General features: G+C 35.8%; 1 protein-coding gene and 1 long non-coding RNA gene across 6 annotated transcripts in view; both read left to right on the top strand.

The window, feature by feature from the left end:
* Positions 1-21,599, top strand: part of LRBA (LPS responsive beige-like anchor protein) — a 791,618-nt gene that overhangs the window by 721,094 nt on the left and 48,925 nt on the right. For all 5 annotated transcript variants that reach the window (XM_044384357.3, XM_026499457.4, XM_026499458.4 and 2 more), the window contains exon 49: positions 19,626-19,715. In XM_044384357.3, the coding sequence (XP_044240292.2) occupies positions 19,626-19,715 (90 nt within the window). The remainder of the gene's footprint in view (positions 1-19,625; positions 19,716-21,599) is intronic.
* On the top strand, positions 1,986-14,395 carry LOC130543348 (uncharacterized). Its single transcript, XR_008958650.1, has 2 exons — positions 1,986-3,717; positions 4,625-14,395. It is a non-coding gene; the product is annotated as an uncharacterized LOC130543348 (long non-coding RNA).

The raw sequence follows: 21,599 nt of genomic DNA, 5'->3' as shown, positions 1-21,599 counted from the left end.
GTGTGTGTGTGTGTGTGTGTGTGTGTGTAAATATATGTGGAGACGGAGATGGGGTTTTACCATGACAGCATGGTGGACTATATAAAGAAGGATTGAAAGTGGAAGGGTGATTGATGACATTGTTAAAGGGGTGCTGTTAACTGGTAGATCTAGGCTGGTTTGGATAGATAAAGAAGGGGCTGATAAATTGGGAGAATTTATCCTTTCCTTCATTTATTCAACAAATAATCATTTTGTTCAAAGTACTAAAAATACAGAGATGTGCAAGAAAATCAAAGTCCCTCTCCTCAAGGAACTCACATTCTAATGGGGTGCATAGAAAATAAGCAGTAAAGATTAATGAAGAAAATAAGACTAGTAAGGGGATACAGAGTGACTTGGAATAGGGCACTATTTCAGAGATGTTGCTCACTGACTGCCTCTCTCTTTATAAACACCACTTCATTCCTACTTTGAGATTGGAGTAAAGTATACAAGGTGACCCAGGAAGGCAGCTCCTGCTGCTCTAACCTTGGCCCGCCATTTGTCTATAACCCCCAGGCCTGGGCAGCCTCTAAGTCAAGTCTTGTCACAGCCTCCTGCTAGTTGTAAAGCTCCCACTATTGCCCTCTTCCTGTTTGCTCCCCACCCCATCTCCATGCTACACCATCTTTTCTCCAGAATCTTGTTCCTCTAAGATGCTTTAACATCTCTAATATTAGTAAATTTGTGCTGACACTTGACTTATATTAGAACATTATCTCTGCAAGATCATAGTAATGGGACCACGATAGATTTGTGCTTCTCTAGTATTAAAAGCAAGCTAGATTTATTTCTGTCAGTAACTATGATTTTACTTGTTTCTGTTCACTACTATATATTTAGTTTAACTTGGAACACTTAGATATTCACACAGAGGCAAGTTGTTTATGCACAAGTCATGTATTTACTTACTACTTGGGAAAAGCTTCATTCCTCTTGAGAAAGTTTCATTCTAGAGTGAATGGTTAATACATATGGCATAGTAAGTGATCATAAAAATAATCTCTCTATAAAAAAAGCACTAAACGATAGAAATAATAACCATAAGAGGGGGAAGAGTAATCAGAGAAACAGCCTGCAGCACATTAAACTTTTATGTTGTTTTTAATTTTTAGAAAACAGCTGGGTTATCAATATACAACTATGTCTACATTTGCATATGTCACACACCAGAGAGAATTATTTTTCAGGCAAATATACTATTTTGTTTTCAAATACCTGTGACCTCCAACTAAAAGATATATTCTTACCTTTAGCTGTTTATTCTAACAGACCTCTTTGCTCTTTATTTCTGTCTCCTTGATACTTTTTCCTTTTTCTCTACCTTTGCTATTTTTCAGTCTGTTCTATTTTCCAGCATTACATGAATTCTTTTTTGTGCATTTTTTTAAAATTGAGGTATAACTGACATACAACATCATATTAGTTTCAGAAATATATCTTAATTGATATTTTTATATATTATGAAATGATCACTACAGTAAGTCTAGTTAGCATTTGTCACCATACAGAGTTATGGAATTTTTTTCCTGTGATGAGTACATATATTATTTTGTGGACAAGGTACACATAAATAAAAGTGATTATTTTCTTATTGCTAATTCTGCTGAATTTGGTTTGACTTACTCCTCTTCCTTTATACGACCTTATCAAACCTTTCTAACACCATTTCAAAAAAACTAAAATCAAGGAAAGAAGAAATTTAAAAAGAGAGAGAAATTAGGATACTTGAATTCAGGGTGAGATATGAGTAAGAATAAATATTTATATTTTTATTAAGGAAAAAAACCCTTCTAAAATCCAAATTCCCAAAATAAATACATGATGAGTTGAATATTAATTATACAAATAATTTTTCTTTTCCTAAAAAAATGTAACATAAGTATTTTCCTTAGATATTTTCTTTAAATATATTTAGCATGTAATTTTATTTATAAACATGGTTTCTAGAACAATTTGATAGTCTTATCCAGAATTCAGCTATCAGTTTTACTATAAATGGTATTTGCTATATCCAAAAGTTGAGAAATCTGTTATCTAACCGTTAGTGTAAAACATTTCATTGATCAAGTTTTAGTAGGTCAGAAATAAGTTTTAAAAATTGTATGTACAGTAATGTGCTCTGACTGAGTTTTATACGCTATATATAGGAGCACAAAGGAGGGAGAGTCAACCCAGATTAGGGGAGTAATAACTGCCTCAACATAATCCTTAAGAAATGAGTTAAGTAGAGCAACAGAACAGGTAGGAGAATTCAAAGCAGAGAACTGCATGTGGGAAGGAGTATAATATGGCTCTATGACTGGAAAAAACTATGTGGTAGGTGGGGAAGGTATAGGAAGTTGGTAATGAATAGCAGCTAAGTTTATGGTATCTCTACAACATATTTGGAAACCATTTCTGTCTATCATTAAGTCTAAGGCACCATCATCATCTCTCCCCTGGCTAGTATTAGTAGACCTGGTCACTCTTTTCTGCCTACGGTCTATTTTCTACAGAGCTGCCAAAACGTTATTTTAAAAATGTAAATCAGATCAAGTGAGTCCTCTACTTAAACTTTCCTATTACACATTAACCATAGAACAAAGTCCAGTTTGATCCACGTGGTCTGGCCCTTGCCTACCTCTCTGATCTCTGGCCATGCTATGCTGTTCTCTTCCTCATTCGTGTGTCCTGCCATATTGACCTTCTTTCTGTTCCTGAGCATGTGACGGTTGTCACTGACAGCGCCTTTTTATGATGGTCGTTTTCTCTGATTATTCAGATTTCCTCATGCTGGCTCCTTGTCATTTATTCCTCAACTTAAAGGTTATCGCTTCACTTAGGGCTTGCCTTCATACATGCAATCCAGTTATCTTTTTGTTATTAAATTTAACTTAATTTAAAGCTAAAGAATATGGTATAGATGATACAGATTATTTGAAATCTGTTGAGACTTGACTCACATTGGACATAGTCAAGTTTCATAAATCTTTTATGCATGTATTTGAAAAACAATGGGTATTCTACAGTTTTTAGGAGTAGAGGCCATTTTACAGTAAGACAGTAATGATAAGTGAGGAGGATAATTAGCGAATGTGATTTTAAATTATTAATATTAGTTATTCTGTGCTATATTTGACCTTAAACTAAGCAATTCCATACTGCTATTCTTTTTCAATTTTTGTGATCTCTTTTTATATGTTTTTAAATTTCTGCCCTTAAGCTATCAGTTCTTGCTTTTTGTACTGTGTCAAGTATATCTGTCTTTTGGGCATCCCTCCTCCTACTCTGTAATTCACTGTTTCTTAGATGCTATAGCCTGAGAAACCAGATTTGATAGGACTAAATTAAAGGAAAAGTAAGTAGGTTTTGATTACTTTACTCGATATATAAACATAAGCTGTAGTAATCAAGACAACATGTTCTAGTGAAGGAACTGAAGTTCAGTGGAACAGAATAGAGCTTCCAGAAATAGACATATTATATATGAGCATGTATAATAAAGGTGGTATTTTAAATCACTGGGAAAAGGCTATCTTGTTCAATATGTGATGTTGGGACAGCTAGCTAATTGTTTAGAATACAAATTTACTTAGATTCCTGTTTCATATCTTAAAGTGAAAGAAATTACAAATGATGAATTACAATTATTTGGAATAAAGACTATGTTACAAATATAGAAGATGAAACTGCAGAACTTGGAAGATAATGTAGGTGAGTAGTTTTATAATCTTGAAATGGAGAAGGCCCATTTTATAAATCTAATATCAAAACCAAAATTATTAAGGAAATCGATGTATTTGACTACGTAAAAACCAAAGTTTGTATACATCCAAAAAATAATAATAAATAACAAAATTTAGGAACAGATATTTCACAAAAGGTGAAATATAAACCACAAATGAAAAGTAGTTCATCCTCACTAGTAATCAGTGAAATTCAATTTAAAATGCAACATTTTTGCTTGTTAGATTATTTAAGATTAAAACCAATGAAAAGCCTAATGTTAGTTAGAAAACAGATATTGTGAATCTCCAGTTTTTTCTTCCACTCCTACTGGGAAAGGGGCCTGTTTTCACATTAAAATCTCAGAATAGTTTCTGACAATTAAAAAAAAAAAGAAAACAGCCATTGTCATATATTTGATGAGAATGAAAATCAATTTAATCTTTATAGCAATCTATATCAGTTTTTAAAATATTCATGTATTATTTACATAAAACTTTAACCAAAGCAGTAATTGAAAAAGTATGTAGAAAAATATGTTAAGTTGTATTGTTGTTGTTTATAATAGCAAAAGAAAAAAAACACACATAAATGTCTAACAATAGAGAACTGATTGAATAAATATTGGTATTTCCATACAGTGGAATGCTGTTAAATATCACCAAAATATTGCTATGGAAATATATTTTGCCATATTACAGGGAAAAACATGAACATAAAAAATACAAGTTTTGTATGTGTATGTAGGCGTAAGGACAAATCTGGAATTATAGTCCTCAGGATGTTTATATGGCGATCTAACCAAAGATGGTCATTATCTTTGGTTAGTGAGATCATGGAATTCTTTCATTTGCTACTTTCTGAATTCTGAAAATTGTTTCTCTTTAAAATCAAGGAGAAAAAGCCAACCGGCCTGTAACTCGTTTTCTCTTCTGAGGAGGAAAAGTCTCCTCTTGGAAATCTGAACAAATGAAGCTTATCAACATGAAGATAAGGATACTGACTTTGCTTTTGGATATTTGGAGGTCTTTTGTGATTACTTTCTGGTTTTTTCAGAATGTTCAGTGTTGCCGGGATAGTGACTATATAATGATCTTCGTATAACTTTGATAAAGATGAAGGATTTACAATTTAACTTTTTCTCACTCAGAAATCAGAGAACCTCCAGCCTCTTATTTTGTTATTTGATTCACTGAGCTATGATTTTTTTCATACATTTTAGCAATTTGAGTTTATTTCTTGACTTTTCCTATCATATTTGAGGAGGATCAAAAAGATCACTTCTACTTTTAGGGAAGATATCTTAGATATATCACTGCTAATTGTAGTTCTTGTCATCATTTTCTAAAATCAAGAAGGCTTTGGCCCAATATTAATGAATTCTAGATCTCTGGGTTCACTACTTAGTTGTGTCTGTGTGTGTGTGTGTGTGTGTCTACAATTAAATAGTTATATAAAGGGCTTTAAAAACTTATTCAGCAAAGCAATGCATAATAACTATAAAAATTTTAAATAATTCAAAACTATAAAGTAAAAGGGTGGAAAGTCCCCGTCCCCAAATTTGTATGTTGTTAACTAATACCAGGATCACATGCTAATGTCAGCTGTAACAGTTCCTATAGAATGTGGTTTGATATATACAGAAAAAAGCTTCTGCCACAGAATCTTTCACCTTTTACTGATGCTTAAAACTCCACTCTTAGAGATAATTTGATTACACATCTGTTTTTTTAAGCAATCCTTTCCAATCATTCAGCTCTTTGTGCACAGGATTTGATAATAGGTTTTGACAAAAGGGGAAGTACAGACACAGCACAGGGTCTGAGCCGCCATTGTGTAAGGAGTGCAGGGCAAATCCTGAGCCGTGTGAGAGGTTGGAAGAAGAGGTGGAGAGGTTGAACGGCAGAAAAATACATTGCTCGGGCAGGTAGATGTTGCTCAGGAACGTTAATATGGATAATATCTGTGCTCTGTCACCTTGCACCTTCCCTCTGGAAGCCTCATTTTCTCCTTTACTTTTCAAGTTAATACACTGTTATTTTATGTTTATGTAAGTTCAGAAATTAGTTCTTAATTTTCTTTTGAAAATGAAACTTGGCTCTATGTAAATAGATGGGCAGGGAAGAGGAGGAGAGCGATGATACTGCTCAATTTAAAGAATTATATACAATGAGTCTCATAATGTGAAAGTAAAATCTGAAAAATTTCCGTAAGTTGTGTTTAGTGTTAGTGGTTGGTTTTCGCTCTTCTAAATGTATCCTTCCAAATGCTGTTTTAGCAACGCATAATCACTCTGAAAAGGTCTGTTTTCCAAAAGCAGCAGCAGCAGTGTGTAAGTTTACATGACCCCAGTTTCATGACAGCGGTAGCAAATCAGATATCTTATCCAAGGAAAGCATTTTTGGCTTAGGATTCAATCACTTGCATGGTGGGAGTCAACAACTTGTTTCAGCTCTAACACTGCTGCAGAGCACTGGCTGCAGTGAATCTTTCAGGAAGCATAAACACAATCGGTATTTATAGCATTGTTAACATTTGTTAAATAGTTAGGGGAATGGTCTGTAAGTCTGTTTTAAGCAGGTGGGGCAGGAATCTCACTGCAGTGAGATTTAAGAGTAGGACAATAAGACAACGTGATTACTCTGGTTGTAGCAAGAGAGTAAATTAGAAGTATTGAATACAGTAAGTTAAGATTTCATGCAGCCACAATTCAGAGTGTTACAAAAATAATTCTGAATTATCTCTGGCCAGAAGTGTGTTACACAGATGGCACATTTGACACAGTGCAGGGCAGGAACTGTACAACAAAAAGCCAAATAAACAGTAAGGATTAGTCAAGTTTTAATTGAAAACCTACATAAAAAATACCTTGAAATTATGCCAGACTTTCTTGTATATCAAAACCACAATAATCAAAGTTTCCCTTAGTCAATTAAATGAACATCAAAGTTGTCAGTAAAGCTAATCTTTGTATTTTGCTAGTTATTATTGCATATTGCAGTCTTCTTAGTTAAATAGGTATAGCTAAATTATGCATGCAGGGATATAAAGTAGGCACAGAGTATTAATATTTTTATGGTTTTTTTGCTCTGTCAACTACCCAAGGAATCCAGAGAACTCTATCATGCTGATGACTTCTGTCACTAACCCATTTACTTCAGATACCGTCTTCATTCTAAATAGAGAATGTGAAAAGCAGTCTCAAAGCAAGTGGCTGAATTTTGTTCTCTAAATTTTAAAGTAAATGTAAGCTTCTAGAAAGGGTAAGATGAAAAAAATTGCATAGATTTGTTAAATCTATATAAGATTATTTGCAAGTATGATAAATTTCTAAATATTCAGAATAGTATCATTTAAAAAACATTGTTAACAAAGATGAGGAAGTTGACTTAGCATATAATCACTGTTTTCAGTTTTCATTATTGGTGCAAAAAAGCAGCAGAAATTATATTAGTATTTGGGAAATTCCTGAGTCAAGTGTAAATTTTTAAAATGTTAAGTGCTATTAAACTGTGTTCTAACAGTAACTTTGTTGTCTAACCCCTCTCTGTCCCTGCCAGTACCATGTAATTGGGGAGAGTGTGTTTGTGTGTATGTGTGCATGTGTGCATATTGTCTTTCAACTCTCAGTTCCTCAAGGTCAAGGATCATGTCATCTCATTGCTCACTGTACCTCATTTCATTATTCTTACATGGTGCATGTTCACAAATATTCTTGAGAAAATAGACTACATGATTTTTACTAAATGAATGACTAAATGACTGCTGCTTTCCACGACATAGTTTAAACGTATTTGTCTGGTTTTGAGAAATAATTTAATGTTCTGAATATAGTAAATCAACTCTTCCGATTTTTCTCTTCTTGAAGAAATGTGCCCTACATTTTCACTGTTTGTCTCTTGGTATTGGCAACCTCTTTGAAGCAACATTTCACTTATTTTTCTAGGCAGGCTGCTTTATCTACTCATTTCCAGTAGCTAGAGATGGAGGTGTTTTGAATGAGCACATCAGTGTTCTAGACAGAGATACTGTTTGAAATTATCCATGAACACAGTGCCGCTGAACATTATTGAGTGACGTTTGTTTCTGTTGGTTGTGTCTGCTCTGACTAGCTGGTTTCTTTCAGATTGGCAGCTGGGATTATGCTGCAGTGGATGGACAGCTATAAGAAGTGGAGACTGTAGTGAGGCTGGGGCAGGCCTCAGTTTAATGTGTGTTTGGAATGTGTGCGTTCAGTTAAATGCACTAGTGGGAAATCTCTGCATATTTTTACAAGTTAAAATTACCTTATGTTTTACCTTACTAACTTCCATGGTATTATTGAATAAATACATAAATAAAAATACTCCTCTCCTTCCTTAATGTTCCCTCTCTGCTTTCTTATTACTGCATTCTTATTTTTTTTAATAAGTTTCACTTTATTTAGCAAGCTACTCTTTCTCTTTGCTCCTTTTGTACTCCATACCATCATCATGACATGTATATGTCTCCAGATAACCAATGCATTGTGAAAAACATATAGTTTACTTACAAAATTTATATATTTTTCTAAATTCTTGATTAATACTGAATGATGACAAAATATTGCTAAAACGAATGGCTCCTTGAAATCAGGTAGATCTAAGTTAGGAAATAAGCTCAAATAACAAAATTAACTTTGTAGTAAGGTCTCTGTTTTTCAGTTTTTGACAGTTTATCAACTGGAGTTTTTCCTAAATGATTAAAAAATTCTTCTGGCTACTATGTTGATGGAGAAATTAAACTTCATAAAGCTATATTAAATATTGGCATATTTTTCTTTAAATTTTCATATTTTTTAAGATTTTTTAAGAATGGAGAATTTTTTGTTTTTCTTTATTTTTAAAGCAATGCATGTTAAGATGCTAAACAGTATATAAGTGAAGAAAGTATTAAAGTATTAATTTTTATTCTGCCAATCTTTTCATCAGATAACAGCTGATAATAGTTTGGTATATACCCTCCAGACTTTATACATGCATATTCAAATATATACATATATATACTCACATAATACATGTAAGTTTATATGTGTTTATATTTTTCTTTATTTTTACCTAAATGAGATCATACACTAAATTCTTTGGTAATTAGGATTTTTTTCCATCAATATATTATAAACGAGTTTCCATGTCAGATACATTCAGACCAACTCATTTGTTTTAATGGCTGCATAGTATTCCATTATCCAAGTTTAAGTAGTTTTGTCCCCTAAGTTTTACTGCTAGAGAGTGCTATAATAACTGTCTATGTATCTAAATTGTTTTACATTCATCTGATTCTTGCCTTATTAAAATTTGTAGAAGTTGAATCAAAAGCTCAGTCTTTAGTTGAAAACATTAAAGTTTTTATTTTTTATGTCTTAATTTCTCAAAATTAAAAAAAAAAAAGGTTGGTTTCAAGTCCAAGTTTACATAGAGTAACTTCTCGTCAATTTAACTTATTTCTTCCCCATATTGTCTGGTCTCTATTTTGAACATTTATCTGGTTGAGTTTAAAATATGCTAGGAGTGCCTACGTAGCTCAGTTGGTTAGGCATTGGACTTTTGATCTTGGCTCAGGTCTCAGTCTCATGATCCTGAGTTCAAGCCCCACAATGGGCTCCATGCTGGGGGTGGAGCCTACTAAAAAATAATTAATTAATTAATTATGCTAGTATGTCATGACATTTTTTTAACCAATGGGCCATTTATCTTTTACATTTAGGCTTTACAAAGTTTGAATTCTATGTTGTTGTTGTTATTTGTAGGGCACTTTGAATATTTACATTTCAATCTTAAGAGATTCCTTTTAAATAATTTTGAGTTAGGTTCATTATGCTATTTTTCTTAGTTTTTTTGTTTTTTGTTTTTTTTTTTAGAAAGTGCGCGCACATGCGTGCACCAGCTGGGCGGGGGTGGGGGGGCGGCAGGGGAGTGGGAGAGAGAGAATATTAAGCACACCCAGCACAGAGCCCAACATGAGGTTTGATCTCAAGACTCTGAGATCATGACCTGAGCTGACATCAGGAGTCAGATGTTTAACCAAACTGAGCCACCCAGCCACCTCACATTATGCTATTTTAATTTAAGATTTTATTTATTTTGAGAGAGGGAGAGAGAGTGAGCACAAACGGAGCGGAGGGGCAGAGAGGGAGAAGCAGACTCTCCGCTGAGCAGGGAACCTGATGTGGGCCCCGATCTTACGACCCTGGGATCATGACCTGACCGGAAGGCAGACACTTAACTGACTGAGCCACCCAGGCCCCACATTATGTTATTTTTTAAAATTGTGCATTTAAAATTTTTGTCCTGACTACTAAAAAGTAATTCAGTATTTCATTTCTTAGATTAAGAGAGAGTCTGATTTCTCAATGTTTATAAATTATGCTTTGCCTTTTTTTATTTTTATTTATTTATTTATTTTTTTTTAAAGATTTTATTTATTTATTTAACAGAGAGACAGCCAGTGAGAGAGGGAACACAGCAGGGGGAGTGGGAGAGGAAGAAGCAGGCTCACAGCGGAGGAGCCCGATGTGGGACTCGATCCCGGTACGCCGGGATCACGCCCTGAGCCGAAGGCAGACGCCTTAACGACTGCGCTACCCAGGCGCCCCTGCCTTTTTTTAAAACAAGCTAGAGATGTTATCCAAACAAAACCATATGTATTATATATAATTTTCTTTTTTGGAATCTTCATGTATTTTTTATCAAGTATATTTACTTGTCCTCTCTTGGCCTTAGTGGTTCATATTATCAGGATTTTTGTCCTTTAGGAATTAAGTACAAAATTCAACATACTATGATTAAGTAATTTGATTAGTATACTTTTTTAATTTGCTGATACCAAAGCTAGATTTTTAATTGTGGCCCCGGAGAGCACTGAGGCTGGTCAACCAGAAAGTCAGTCAGTAAACATTTAGTGGAAACCTGTCAAATACCTAGCAAATTGTCCTCAATTTAAGTTCAAATGTATGAAGGGCAAGAGGAAAACTGGCACGAGTAATGATATTATATCTAACACAGTGGAAATCATTGATTATTCTTATGACTCTCTTTTTAAATACTGAAAAGTGAATTAATTCTGAAATATATAAAGTCTTATTGGGATTTTTAAAACTTTCTTGGTAAAGAATTACTTTAGAATCTTAAGACAGCTTTTTAGAACTTGATTTTGGTAATCACAGAAAATCTTAACGTATTACTAAATGGAATGTGTTTTCTTAATTTTTTTCAATTTCTCTAACCTGATTTTATAGTGCTTTTAGATGTAAATATATAGGAGATAAAATGCAATTTCACAGTTGTATGCTTAAAAGAAACAGTGTACATATGTGTTTACCTTAATTGCATCCATATGTTTAAGTTATTTCTCTTCCAAAACCATCTTAAAATAAAATTTTACAACTTTATTGTTGGTTACTAAGTGTTGTGCTGATTTAACTTGTTTCCTCTGTTAGATTAAAAAGACTAGTTCTGAGAGACTAAAATAGTCATTGTTAAGTGGAAGCCAAATACCACATTGTCACTAAGCCAAGTCTACTTTTATTTACTTTTATTTCTTTTCTTTCTTTCTTCCTTTCATTCTCTCTAGTGTGTGAATCTATATTCTTTCTATATACTGTCTCTTTCTCTAGATATAGCTATAAAATCATGCAAGTATGCAATAGTTGGCACAGAAAACAGTGGAACATGCAGCTTGTTGAAAATATTTTCATAATATTTCCATTTGGAAATCCATTAATAAATTCTCTAGGTAATATTTGAGATGCTGTTTATAAAATATAAATATGTGGTTTTGCTGGAATGTCTCAAAGTATTTGCATAGTCTTTTTTTTATTACTATGTATTTCAACGTCTGAAATGTTGCCTGCTGAACTCAGATTTTATTATAGAAAGTAGTAACAGGCTATTTACAGAAATAATTGGGAATTGATGAATAAGAATGTTAAATAATAAAGTAAGCTTTTTAGTAGAAATGTTTAATAGAATGTTTTATTCAGTGCAGGCTGCTTTGTAATAGTGCTAGGAGTGTATCTTAGCTGCATCCCTGCTGAATTATGTTGACTTGGATGGCCATTCATTCTTTTAGTAAATATTTATTGAGCACCTACGGTATGTCAGGCTCCAGAAGTGCAGAAATATTTGCAGTCTCTGGTCTCAAGGAGACTTACAGCCTAATCAATAAGGCAGCAATTATAAATAAGTAACTAGAATATCAGACAAGTAAGTAGTAGAGGTCTGTGCACATTGCTCTAAAAGCAACAGGGAGGGAGAGCAACAGTCTGGTTGAGACCGAAAAAGAGATTTCCCAAAGGACAGAGATGCCCGAGCTAAGTCTTAAAGAATGCAGAAACGACACAGAGAAGAGGAATTGAAAAAAGGAAAAAAAAAAAAAAAAAAAGGAAAAGAAAATAATACATACAAAGACAGTATGACACATTACATCTCACATTATATGGTATGAGAAGAGTGGTGGTAGAGGATGAGACTGGCAGCATAGGCAGGGCTGTATTATTATTAATCTCAATTATGACTAGTTGGTAACGTTTATGAAATGCTTATTTACTTAACCTCAACCAGCACTGTGTTAAGTCTTTGATGTATATACGGTAATAATAATATCAAACACTGATTGCTAGCTTGTTTTGTGTCAAGGATTGTTCTAAATGTTTTATATTCTCTCATTTAATCTTCATAAAAACCCAATAAAATATGCACTTTATTATCACCATTTTTAGTTGAGGAAACTAAGGCACAGAAGTATCTTGCCCAAAGTTACTCAGCTAATAGGTAAAAAAGCCAAGATTTTAAGTTAAGCAGTCTGAGTCCAATATCTGCATACCTAACTTCATGAGTGATGCCACCCCATGGAAAGGAATTTGGATGGAAGGATTTTAACTAGAGAAGTTACATAATCAAATTTGCAACATGAGGATTGAACATCTTGAAAGTCCAGGTGTGTATTTAACTGCTCTGAAGAAAGGTGAAGGCTGCTGGCTAATATTTATAATTTTTTGTCATTGTAGGATTTTTTTTCTCAATATAATTTTACAGTAGAGGTGAAAAAATAAACTTCTTAAAAGCAAGAACAGTTTCTTGTTTTTCATTGAATCTTTCTAGCACTTTCTGAGCCCCCTGTAAGCTAACCTGAGGCCAAATATGTTAATAATTATTGAAATTGACTAATGGGTCATGGGAATTCATTATCCTATTAGATAATAAAAATTTAACTTAATAAACTTTTTTTAAAAAAATATTTTATTTATTTATTCGACAGAAATAGAGACAGCCAGCGAGAGAGGGAACACAAGCAGGGCGAGAGGGAACACAAGCAGGGCGAGTGGGAGAGGAAGAAGCAGGCTCATAGCGGAGGAGCCTGATGGGGGCTCGATCCCGTAACGCCGGGATCACGCCCTGAGCCAAAGGCAGACGCTCAACCACTGTGCCACCCAGGCGCCCCAACTTAATAAACTTTTATCATCCGGAACCAGAACTATCTAGATGAAGGAAAGTTCTTAAAAACGGTTTAGGCATTTGGTACAGTTTATTAAGCTACCCTTTTACCAGTCTGCTTTCCTGAATCTTACACCTGTGTTTCCGTGATTTCAGACCTCAGGTGTGCCTCTAAATTTTCTATTGCTTTATTCATAAGAAGGGAAAGGTGAAGAGTGAGTGATAAAATTACTTTAGGGGGCTTTTTCAAATCATACAGATTCCCCCAGAGTTTCTCACTTGGTTCTTAAGAATCACTGTATAGTGAGACATGGAAGTGTTGTCATATCCCTCAGCTATGTTGGGATGAAGAAATGAGAATTGTTGTCTTCATTGACATCTTTCAGACCTTCCTGAAAGACTCTTTGGTCTCAGTAATAGCAGTTATCAGCCTTCACTTACACTTCCCATTCTCACCCTTGCCCACATTTTGCCCTTTCAAGAACTGTTCTATTCTCTCAAGCTCGGTTTTGTCCCCAGTACAAACCGAGATAAGGCTTGAGGGTCTGGGTGAGCTTGCTGTGTATAATAGGCACCCGGTACTCTTTATGTTGTAAGAATACTATGTGCAAGGGACTGTTCTGTGTGCTGCATACTACTAAAATAGATGATATTCAACCCCTTTAGAGTACAGCTGCGGACACAGAGTAGTAATTATTAAAAATTACCAAAAAAACATTACAAGGAAGCTGAAATCAAGTGTGTAGTCAGCAATATGAGCAGGTTATAACATTTGGGAAATAGTACAACAAAAAGGTGGAACTCAAGCAGGGTTTTCTGGAGAGGGGTAGGACTCAGAAAATTGAAGATGAGGGTGACCGTTCTAGAAGGGGCAGTCACATGAGAGCAAATGTAAGGCAAAAAGAGCTGATTATATTCATGCAGGAAAAGCAGACTGACTGAAAAAGAACACTGTATGCGGGAACCGGATGAGGGAATAAAAGTTAGAGATGTGGGAAGACCTTTATTGCCTAACATTAGGCCTTTACCTTTTAATTACTGGAGATTAATTGAAGACATTTGATCAAGGGAATATTGCATAAGGAGAGTTTGGGAAAACTTAGTTCTGCAGGATACGCTGAAGGAAGAAACTAAATTAAAGAAGAAATTAAATGATTTGGTCTAGTGACTGATTATATGTGAAAAGAGGAGGTAAAATTTTTAAATATCAGTAAGAATTTGAGGATAAAAGAAAAATCAAAATAGGAGTCTAACCCTTGACTAAAGAATGCTAGAATAAAATTAGTTTTCCCAGATTTTAGATATGTTAATTTTAAGTGTGCTGAGACATACCATACACACAGTGTACATAGATGACCATTTGGCAACAGTGTAAATGGACACTTCATAGAAATCAGTAATCCCCTGGTTTTGGATTTGAAAATCTTTCCCATAGAAGAAAGATTTGAACTCAAAGGTTAGTCAAGAATTAAAGTATTTGTGCCTGAGAATTCTGTAGTCTTTTTAGATGTTGGGAGGACTTGGAAAGAAAAGTATTATTTAATCCATGTGGGATAATACCGCTTTTATTCTGTTATTGAGAGAGAGTAATCAGCCCATTGTATTATATGACTTGAAAAAACCTTTTCCTGAAAGAGGTCACTAATGTGCAAATTCTAAAATTTTAAGACTTTTTTTAAAAAAATGTTAAAAAGAGAACATTGGTGGGGCCCCTAGTGAGTCAGTTGAGCGTCCAACTCTTGATTTCTGTTCAGGTCATGAACTCAGGGTCCTGAGATTGAATCCCATATGGGGCTCTGCCCTGGGCGTGGAACCTGCTTAAGATTCTCTCTAGCCATCTCCCTCTGTGCCTCCCCCCTGCTTATGCACTCTCTCTCTCTAAAAGAAAAAAGGAAGAGGGTCACCTGGATGCCTCAGTCAGTTGAGTGTTGGACTCTTGGTTTTGGCTCAGGTCATGATATCGGGCTCCTGGAATTGATCCCCATGTTGGGTTCCATGCTCAGGGGGAAGTCTGCTTCTCTCCCTCTTCCTTCCCTCCTGCCCAGCTCATGCTCTTCCTCTCTCTCAAATAAATTAATTAATCTTTAAGAAAACAAAGAACATTAGTATTTTTTAAAGTTGTCTTACCATCGTATCCTTTTCATTTCAAAACAATGTGAAGTGTGAAGCAGGTATGTAGTATTAAGATCGGTTACATTAAAGTTATGTCTATAATTAAGATTTATATGCCATAATGTCATTATTCTTAGTTTCTCTGTAGTAGTTAATGTTACTGACCATTCTGTGTTTGGAATTCTCACCTTACAGCTTCCATATCACTCTGTCCTGCTCCCTGACTCCAAATTCCTTCCTCCTCTGCTTTCTTCATTAGTTCCTTGTATGATACCCTAAATATGAGTATTTCCCAAGGTTCAGCTCTAGGTCCTTTTTTGCGTGTGTCTCGTGTATTTTCTTCCTGGAGCTTAACCAGTGAGTTTCAAACTATGTGCCAGAGCTCTAAGATTTCTAAGAATTGTCTCAGGAGCTGCGAAGGAAGCTTATGAAGGATGGCTTTGTCCAGTTTTAAAGGAGATAGCCCCTGTACCTATGTTTTTGATATATTGGGGTTTTATGTTATATTTCATTTGAAAAAGGAAGTCATTTCCGTTGCTTAAAAATTCACACATATACACAGGGGAAGAGAAGGATCTAAAACCATTGACTTAACATTTCTCTTTTCTGAATTACACCTAAATCAATACTGATCTTTGATGTCAGAGCCAATCTTGGGCTTTCTTTTGCTCATTGGATATCTCAACATGGGTAGATGGCTATCACTATCACTTCAGATTCCACATGGCACAGAAAATACACTGTCTTATGGCAAACTAGTTCTCCAACAGAAACTTCTATTTCCATTCATTGCTTTACTATTCTCTAAAATATGCAAGTTCAAAAGAAAAAGAATTAGTTTGTCTTTTCTTCATTGCTCAAAGTCATCATTCTCCAAGACCTGTTGATTTTTCCTTAGTCCATAAATATTAAACCCTTTCTTTCAAGTACCACAGCTTCCATAAGGATTGGGGTATATAATCCCTTTCATTTTGGACTGGTCTCTGAACCTCCAAAGAGATATTTTTGTCTTTGGGTGCTTAACCCTGCAGTATATTTTGAAATCTTGAGCCAGATTTCAGTTTCCTAAAATAATGTGTTCATCATTATCATTATTCACTCCTGAAACATTTCTTCCTTTCCTTCCCTGTTTTAGCTGTATTAGATGGGGATTACGCTGAGTCTCAAACCTAATAATAATGCAACATTTTATTTAGTGCTTTGTATGTGCTAAGTACTATACTAAATCCTTTTTAGGTATTATTTAATTTTCCAGATAATTCTGTGAACTAGGCATCATTAGTATCTATTTGGTAGATGAGGAACAGAGGTTAAGCTAATTGCCCAAAATCACACAGCAAAAAAATGGCAAAGTCAATGCCACAGGCCAGGTATGCAAGTTATCTCTTCCCTCCCCCTCCTCCATTTAAATAGGGGGAAAGACATATGGGCTGTTGGGCAGGGACCACCAAAAGCAGCAGTCAAGGGTAAAGGTGCTGGCTTTGCCAACTGGTCTTAAATTTTCACATTCATAGGGGCGCCTGGGTGGTACAGTCGTTAAGCGTCTGCCTTCGGCTCAGGGCATGATCCCGGCGTTCCGGGATGGAGTCCCACATCGGGCTTCTCCGCTGGGAGCCTGCTTCTTCCTCTCCCACTCCCCTGCTGTGTTCCTCTCTTGCTGGCTGTCTCTGTCACATAAATTAAAAAAAAAAAATCTTTAAAAAAATTTTTTTTTCACATTCATGAACTCAGTCCATAAATCCATATATCATAAAATAGCAGTGCTCCCGCCTTCTTTGTGACTACCTCTAGGCTTCAAGTTCTCCCATCGTGTGATATTTTTTCTTCTTCAAGATTGTCCTGATGTTGATCATAAATTGATTTAACCCCATCAAAAAAAAAAAGCATTTTAGAAGTTCTGAAATGATCCTAGTCTCTATTCCTTGCTTCCTCTTGGCTCCTCCTCTTGTTTCTGAAGTCTAGGGCCAACCTTATCTCCTGCTATATAAAACCAAACTTACTAGCCATGCTACTCTACTAATTGTATCTGAACATGCTTTGTGATGATGATGATGATGATGATGATAATGTTGATGACAGTGATACCTTATTAATTAATTCATTCGCTTGTAGACTCATGCTTTTTTTGTGCTCAGTCTTACCCCCAGGCCTTGGCACAGTACCTAACAGATAAGAAGGAAGGATAGCTTCAGAGTATGAGCTCTAGAATCATGCTGTGTAGGTGCAAATTTTGAGCTTGCCGTTTAATGTGACCTTGGGCAAGATATTTAAGTTCTTTGTGCAGTATTTTCTTTATAGATATAGATGGATATAATAAAGGGCTCACATCATATAGTCTATTTTTTGTAAAGATTTATTTATTTCTTAGAATGCATGTGTGCCTGTGTGAGCGGGGGGTGGGGGGAGCAGAGGGAGAGTGAGAGAAGCAGACTCCCCACTGAGCTTGGAGTCGCACACAGTGCTACATCTCACAACCCTGAGATCACAACCAAAGCCAAAATCAAGAGTCAGATGCTTAACTAACTGAGGCACCCAGGTGTCTGGACTCACTTCATGTAGTTTAAAGATTAACTGATATAAGGTAGTAAAGCACTTCAAAAAGTTCTCAGTAAATAGTAAGAACTAAATAAATATTTGTTGTTATTATCAGCCCTTAGTGAATATTTGTTGACTGCATATTGAGTGTCTAATCTACTAAGCACTTTGCTATGTTTTTTACATAAATATCATTTAATTCTTACTATAGCATGATGAGGTGGATACTACTATTATCCACATTTTACAGGAGAGAAAATTGAAACTTTGAGATGGTTATTAAATAACTTACCCAGATCACAGCGCTTATAAGTGGTACGCATGCAGGGTTTGAACATGGTCTGTTTGACTTCAAAAGCCATGCTGCTTCCATCATACCAGTCAGCTTTCACAGAGGGGCTTTCCAGTCTTTTCTGCCTAAGCAAGTCATAGAGCTGTCTTTAAACTTATTGGCCTGACTACATCAAACTGCTGTTTAACCTTCTGAGTCCATTTGTCCTGCTTCCCATATTGAGAATTCATTCAAGGGCAGAAACATTAAGACCTAATACTGCTATGTACATTGTTGATGATTACTGAATGCATAAATAATGAATTGCTATCACCGTTTCTTACAAGGTTCATTGTAAAGGGCTACTGGTGGTATCCTCAACAAATAAAAAAAGGAAATTAATACTAGAAAATGATTATATTTCCTTGTTTTTTGATATATTAATTGCCTACAGTCCTGCAGAGCATGTAAAAATTAAGGATTGTTTTCTTAGGGATTAAAAAAATAACATGATAAACATATATTCTCTTATGAATTTGAGAGGTTTTCCTCATTCATTTAACCTGGAAGTTAGAATCCTGACTATTGTGGGGGTTGAAATAGTCTTTCTATCTCTTTGCTTCCTTCTCTCTCCTCACACATACTGTATTATTTATTCATTCACCCAATTTAGGGATCTAACAGTAAAGAAGATAGATCAGGTCCTTGCTTTCATAGATCTTGTATTTTAGTGGAAGAGAAAGGCATAAACAAGTAAACAAATAAAATAATTACAGATGGTGATAGCATCTGGCATTTAGTTGTTTTCCATGATGAAGGAGTTATTGGTGATTGGGAAGTGAGCATCTGTGCTAGGTGTACAGGAAGATCCGTGGTAAGGGAGTGTCTTGCAAAGGGTGCGTGCACACGTCTTTCAAAAAGGGCATGCACATGTTTCTTATGTTTAGTTAGTCCCTGGTTTAACTGTCTCATGCTTGGATGCAACATATGGCTTTTACTTTGTTGTTTAGCCACCTAGGTTCAAAGAGACTGTCAACAATAATGCTCTTCCTATGGCAAAATAATAGCATCAAGCCATTTTCACAGGTGCTATGTTTCTTTTCTCCTCCTTTCTACTTCCCAGGATGAAATGGGGCCTAGAATCAAAGCAGCAATAGGTTTTCTCTATACCTGTAAAAGATTAGCTTTAGTCATCAGGGATGATGCAAGCAGGGAAAAAAATGCAAGAAAACAGAGATGAAGCCAAAAAGGACAATTTCTGATTGTAATAGCTGGTTTCTGGTTCATATCACTGAGCAAGATGAGAAGGTTTTGCAGGGTTTTATAGGAACAGCTTACACAGTACTAAAGGATGACCTCACCCTCAATGTCCTTGCCAGGTGCTTAGACCCACTGTGAAAACATAAAGTTGATTTTCAACATGAAACAAACCAGAAGTATGGAATGACATTTTCAGGTGACAGTTGTGGTTCTACTGCCTATAATTAGCACCTCTTAACCCTCAAACTTGCCCATGCCTTTTTCAGGCTGTTGAAGCTCAAATTCGAAGTTTTGGACAGACTCCTTCTCAACTACTCATAGAGCCCCATCCTCCCAGAGGTTCTGCTATGCAAGTGGTAAGTGCTGCTTACACTCTTCTTGTTTCTTGCCTCTCTCTGAGACCAGACTCAACATTCATAACCGTGTTTTGTTGTACTTGAGATCTTCTACCACATCTGAGCCTGTTCTTTTTATGCGATGTTTGTCAACCTGCTAACAACTGGCAGATACTATGACATGCTGTCCTGGAGTCTTTGGAAAGGTGAACATTGCTCCAGTGCTGTAGGATCTCATCAGTCCATGTTTTGTGTTGCAGAATTAAAAGGTTTATAATTGTCATATATCCTCGCTGCAGGATAATGGCTTCAGACATAGGATAGATGAGTTTTCTAATTTGATCCTATGAGTTTCTAGATTAGTTTTGCTTCTGTTTGTTTTTTACATCCCAATATGCTTTCAGTTTGGGAATTTTAAAACTAATCCTAATGTGTAGGGTCTTGTTACCGAGGATAAGGGACCACAGTGAGAAGAAAAGATAGTTTGGTATACCATACCACCCAAAGCTTACTACAGTGATTTATATTGCTTGTGATTTTGAGGGTTAGACAGGCACTTCTTCTTTTCTTCTCCCCTTGGCGCCCTCACATACTGCTGTGGGGTGGGCTGAGGTGGCCAGACCTCTTTCCATGTGGTCTTTCATCATCAAGGAAGTTAGCTCAGGCTACTCTCACAGTAGGAACAGTGTTCCAAGAGAACACTTTTGCAAGACTTTTGAACATATAACCTCATTTACACCACATTTTATTGGTCAAAGCAAGTTAGAGGCCAGCCCAGAATCAGGAGTTGGAGATGGTAGAATTTTGACCAATATGGCAAAGGGACAGGAGCAAAGAGAGCAAGATATAGAGATGTGGCCCTTTCACCTCTGGCTATGTTTCTTTTTTTCTTTCCCTTTCCATCTCGCTGTCATCTTTGTGTCTTTTTCCCTTTCACCCTCTTTGTCAACTTCTTTCTGCTTCCAAACCTTTTTTCCCTTCTTGCTCTAGTTACATGAATTGGCCATCACAGTAAAATACAGCATTTTAAAAATTATTTGCATCATGTTTTCCACTAAACATTTTTAAACAGGTGAGATCAGATTTAAGTGAACATAAAGGGTAACTTTACTGAGCAGAAGATTACGTAAAAAGCAAACATTTAACAAAAACAGTGCAAGATAATCCTATAAAAATAGTAAGAATGATTTATGTTTGTGGTTTGGAAATAGTTTTAGTAGTAGCTTGTCAGTGAGACTCAGGCTATTATGATGGTGGCTCATGGACACTCACCTCCACTGCACCACTGACTTTTACCTGGTCAGACTTGGTCACTGGGGCAAGGAGGGAGCTTCTCCTGTCAAGCCTGTCTTCATGGCAAAAGAATCCATTGAGGCAGTTCAGCTTTCTAGGATAGGAAGGCACATGCTTATATGAGGATGGGATAACAGTCTTTCCCATTATCTTTATCCTCTGCATTGAATCCCTGAACTCCTTTCCAGACTTGTGCAAGCTGTGTTTTCATGTCACACATATGTGGGTGGGAAAGAAAGGTGTGTTGGAGAGAAACCAGAGTTGTCAACAAGTGTACATTTAATCTGGGACAACCGAATGAAATTAGGGTAGCGGTTTCCCCTTCTACCTCAAATGGGGTTCCCTGAGGCACCTAGGATTAGAGGATGGTTTGCTTCTCTTATCCCTGCTTTACCTGGTATCCTCCTCATCTACAGCTGTTGCTGTCACTGTAGACTAGCCCAGTATGCTGCGCTGTGCTTTCTCTTAGGTCTAGTGCTCCCTATTCCATACTTGTCAGCCAAAAGGATATGATGGAACTCCCAAGAGTTTCCCACTGCTTGCCTGCACTGGGAGCACTAGTCAAGATGGAGTATGTAGAAACAGGCTGAGGGGACAGCTTGTTATAAAAAT

This window comes from Ursus arctos, unplaced genomic scaffold (assembly GCF_023065955.2).
Source record: "Ursus arctos isolate Adak ecotype North America unplaced genomic scaffold, UrsArc2.0 scaffold_11, whole genome shotgun sequence".
NCBI classification, from domain to species: Eukaryota; Metazoa; Chordata; class Mammalia; order Carnivora; family Ursidae; genus Ursus; species Ursus arctos.
This window is presented reverse-complemented; position numbering and strand designations above follow the sequence as displayed.